Source organism: Pangasianodon hypophthalmus, chromosome 10, assembly GCF_027358585.1.
Source record: "Pangasianodon hypophthalmus isolate fPanHyp1 chromosome 10, fPanHyp1.pri, whole genome shotgun sequence".
In the NCBI taxonomy this organism is placed as follows: domain Eukaryota; kingdom Metazoa; phylum Chordata; class Actinopteri; order Siluriformes; family Pangasiidae; genus Pangasianodon; species Pangasianodon hypophthalmus.
The window spans coordinates 28,798,004-28,802,963 of NC_069719.1; the positions used below are offsets into that span (position 1 = coordinate 28,798,004).

The 4,960-nt window shown below is 41.0% G+C and overlaps 1 protein-coding gene across 1 annotated transcript in view; it reads right to left on the reverse strand.

Annotated features, from left to right (window-relative positions):
* Nucleotides 1–1,197: 1,197 nt before the first annotated feature.
* The window catches only part of lrfn5a (leucine rich repeat and fibronectin type III domain containing 5a), a 43,815-nt gene continuing 40,052 nt past the window's right edge, over nt 1,198–4,960 (reverse strand). The window contains exon 3 of the mRNA XM_053237819.1: nt 1,198–3,513. Coding sequence (XP_053093794.1) covers nt 2,574–3,513 — 940 coding nt within the window. The 3' untranslated portion in view covers nt 1,198–2,573. The remainder of the gene's footprint in view (nt 3,514–4,960) is intronic.

Genomic DNA, 4,960 nt, shown 5'->3' on the forward strand with positions numbered 1-4,960 from the left:
TCCCACAGGCCGAGGATTACTCCGTCCAATCACAATCCAAATCAGCGGATTATCAACACGTCTTCTACACACGACGCAAAATCTTTAATCCCTCACGCTGCTCTTTCTCATTCATACAGGATTAGCATCCTACAGGATTAGCATCACTCCGCTCCGTTCTCTCCTGACCCTCACCGTCTGCCACAAACTCACCAGTAAACATTTAGGATAAAAATTAAATGTATAAAATGCTAGTGACATAAACGTGACATTTTAATATAAGGTTTTTTAATAAACTCTTTATAAGTAAGTAATATACAGTAATTAAAAATGGCTTCTAAATCTGCAAATAATATAATATGAAATATATAAATATATATATATTATTAAAAGTTCAGGAATTTTCACTTCCTGTTCTTTCACTTCCTGTTCTTTCACTTCCTGTTCTCAGGTCCAGGTTTAACATTTAACAAGAAATTAAACCTAAAATTCTCATGAAACATGGAATTATTATAAACTTTTATTATTAAACCTTTATATAAATGAAGCCCCCTGTGAGAAACTGGCAAAGTAAACATAATGGATAAAAATTAAATGTATAAAATGCTCCTAAGTAACATTTTAATTAGAGATTTGGTAATAAACTATTTATAAAGCAAGTAGTATGTAGTTTACTCATTAAGGATTGCGTCGAAATCCGCAAATAATGTAATAACAGTAAAATAAATAAAATAAATAATAATAATAATACTTAAAAAGCCATCAGGAATTTTCACTTCCTGTCCTGCTGTGCTCAGGTTCAGGTTTAACATTAAACAATAAATTAACCCTTAAAATTGTCATAAAATAAAGAAACTTATTATAAATTATAACAGGCTACCTAGTTTTTATAAAATATTACTTAATTTACAATTTTTTATTATACATGAACACCTAAATATTAATACAGCACCTAAAAATATCTTTTAAAGACTAATACAATAATTATTCATTTATTGATCATTTATTAATGATTAATTCTTAATTAGTAAACTATGTATTACTTGTTTATAAACAGTTTATTACTGAACATTATGTTAACATTGTTATAAGCTCATTCTTGCGTAACACTTCAATTTAAAATTAAACTATGTGTAAGTAAGTAATGTGTAATATTTACTAATTAAGACTTTTTCATGAATCTGCAAGTAATAAAATATTTAAAAAAATTACAGTTTAAAAAAAGGATGGTGGAGATTTTGAGATTTCTGTCCTGCTGTGCAAAGAGTCAGGTTTAACACTCAATTTAACAAAAACATTAAAGATGAAATGCTCGTTAATTAGAAAGAGTTTTATTATAATAATAATCGTAACAATAATAGTTTTATTGTTAAGTAGTAATTAAGTCCTAGTTTTGAACTCTGCGATGTTAACCGATGCCGTGGAAGCCACGCCCCCTTTCCCTCATCACACATTAACGTTTCTTTCAGTTCAGAAAGAGAAAAAAACAACATTTTGTAAAAAACATCAAAAAAAAGTTAATGTTAATTAGAAAGTGTGAACACTGAGCAGTGAAAATGTCGCCGTGTGGGAAAACGTTTCAGGAGCGAAATTAAACGAGCGATTTCTAAAAGCACCACATCGAAAATCCAAAACGCGCGATGTTAGCTTTTTCAACGTTCACTCCGTTTTTCGGCGCTTTATTCCTCTTCAGGTTTTTGTGTTTATAACACGTTTATAACACCACTGACAAACACGTGTAGTCGTTTCTTTTTTTATTTTATTTTACACAACATACCAACACAGTAGATGTTGTCTTTCTGTACACTTATTCTTTTCTTTTTTTCTTTTTTTACTTTCGTGCCTTCAAATTAAGGCAGTATCAATGTCACCGAAAAGAAAAAAAAACCCTTTGATTTGTTTTTATTTTTTCTCTTTAAAAAATATCACTTTAATAACAGGTCCAGGTTTTTTTGAGTATTTAATACCGTGGTTTTTTTTTTCCTTCTTCGCTCTCGCTCTCTGTGTCTCTCTCTCGCGTACAGGAAACGTTATTCCCTTTAAAGAAGAGTAAAGAAAGGCTTTTTGTGTGAAATATTCCTCAGTCTGGTGAAATACGGTCCTCAATCGGCCGGAGCTCTTTTCTTTTCTTTTCTTTTTTTTTTTAATAGGAAGGCACTGACGTGTTTTTTTGTCAGCGCGATGAGCAGGAAGAGGAAATTTCCTCAAGGCAAGCGAGCGTCCTGTTTATCCACGAGCTTTCAGAGAAGTTGGATATTTTAAAAAAAAAACAACTAAAACAAATAAAATAAAAAAATACAAGTGTTGAGAACAAGAAGGGAAAAAAAGTGCAAAACTCACATGCAAATGTGTTCAAACACACACACACACACACACACACAATTCGTAAGAATTCTACGGCGTGGTATTCGTGTACGTGGTACGAGTTGGATTTTTTTATAAACGGTGCTGTGAAGTTTTAAAGCTACGAGCGCTAACCACTAATAACCGTCAACGTTACACACCAGCTGGATCACGAGAATTCTTACGAATTTTAAAAATCAGTAACACACACACACACACACACACAGTGATGTAGGACACTAGCTAGTCATTCACACCGTACTCTCTAGGATCCACTCTGAACTGGAATACACCCCTTTATCTAAATCCGAATTTCCCATGCTGGCTAGCATTCCGTTCATGGATACACTCCGCTTACACCGGGCGTTCCCGGGCTTGCCGGCGTGGCAGAGGTGTTTGGATAAGTCTTCGTTTAGCGAGTACCTGCGCGGTGCAGCTCGCGTCCCCTCCGCCGGCAGTGTGAGATACTTTGATACGGAGGGACGAGGTGGCGCCCTCCTCAGGATGGGAGTGTCCCTGAAGCAAGAAGGCAGCAAAGGGGCGGGGCCTGACGGAGGAACGGAACGCAGTAGTGGAGTTTTGGAGTTGTTGCGGTTGGTGTTGTGAGTCTCGGCACCGAGCGCCAGATCAGTCTTCTCCTCCGGCTTCGGCGCTGGTCTCCGTTTTGGCTTGATGGACCCCGAAGATCCTCCCGTGTCCCAACTCTGGCTCACAACGGACGTCTCGGTGGAACAATCAGGCAGAGAAGTCTCTGAAGATTGCGTGAGGGAATCGGGGAATCCGGGGGCGGAGCTTTTCTGGCAGTCGTCCCCGCCCTCGGCCATGACGCCCTCTTTATTCGCCGAGGGACTGGCGGCGGTGTCGGGCTGCACCCCGGTGGTGGCGGTTCCCTTGCCGCGGTCTCCGCTCATGCACACCTTGTAGCGGATCATGAGGATGATGATGAAGACGAGGACGGAGGCCACGATGATGCCGCCGATGATCAGGATCATGGTTCCGCCGAGGAACTGCGACTGCATGAAGTGGCAGCGGAGGTACTCGGACTCGGTGGTGAACTGAACGCAGCCGACGACACGCGTGGCCGTGAGGGACGTGATGGCGTCGTCGTAGATGGCGAGGACGCAGAGATCGTACAGCGTTCCAGCCGCCAGGTTGTTCACCAGGAAGTTTTTGCTCGTCGGTGGGATCATTCTATGTGTGGACGAGAAAAAAAAACAAAAATCAGCATTTGGAGACGTTCTGCACTCGAGCTATAGACAAAGATCCTCTACAAGTGTCTCCAGTCTTCTTAAAGATTAACAGTAGGGGTGCCAATAATTTTGAAAACTTGATAGGGAAGGAAAAACCTTGTATTTAAATAAAACTATACAGTGTTTTTATGTGTATTTAAGCTGCGTGAGGAAACGACTGTTTATAGCTGCTATAACGTAAGTGAGAACAGGAACTGACTCGCTTGAAGTAGCTATAAACAGATAAAAGTATCACACGTCGTTCTTTAATAGGTTGTTGATTTTTTTCTCTAAGCAGACAGAATGTAGACGTGTGTGTGTGTGTGTGTGTGTGTCTGTGTGTGTGTGTCACAGTCAGTTTCATCAGGTAGCACAAAATAGCGTTGTGCTCCGATTTTGTTGAGATTATCCGTGACATGATTAAGCATTTGATTAATTCTGACATTAATAAGTGAGAACTCTGCGCTCATTATCAGAGCAGACGATTAACACCGACTCGACTGAACGCTGCTCACTGACTCCACTCCAATCACAAACCCATTATTCTTTACAATCTCCATTCATTCAGCCCGACTCCTTTGCTAGCGGCTAAATCCATTTCCACTGCATGTGCGAGTGTGTGTGTGTGTGTGTGTGTGTGTGTGTGTGTGTGTGTGTGTTCTGAATGCAAAGGCATCCTTTCAGTGCTCTGAATGAGGCGAGTGTGTGTCTCACTGAAGCAGAGACAGGTGGAGAGTGTGTCTGTGTCTCTGTGTGTGTGTTTGTGTGTGCGTGTGTGTGTGTGCATGTGTGTGCGTGTGTGTGTGTGTGTGTGAGTGTGTGTGCGTGTGTGTGTATACGGATGCTCGATAAGAGACCCCATTGTTCGGTGTGTGAAGAGAAAAAAAGGCTCTGGGAGAGATAGCACAGCGACACAGGTACAGCAAGACTTGAGCAGATTTACAGCCGTTTCACTTCTCCGCTTCAGAGATTACGTGATGGAGACGTGATGGAGAGAGACGTGACGGAGGAGTGAGAGAGACATGAGAGAGAGAGAGACGCGAGAGAGAGAGACGTGACAAAGTGAGAGAGAGGGGAAAGATGTGATGGAGAGAGACATGATGGAGGAGTGAGAGAGATGTGAGAGAGAGAGACAGGAGAGAGATGTGAGAGATATGATGGAGAGGTGAGAGAGACGTGAGAGAGACATGAGGGAGAGAGACGTGAGAGAGATGTTGTGACGGAGAGAGACATGATGGAGGAGTGAGAGAGACGTGAGAGAGACATGAGGGAGAGAGACGTGAGAGACATGTTGTGACGGAGAGAGACATGATGGAGGAGTGAGAGAGATGTGAGAGAGAGAGACAGGAGAGAGATGTGAGAGATATGATGGAGAGGTGAGAGAGACGTGAGAGAGACATGAGGGAGAG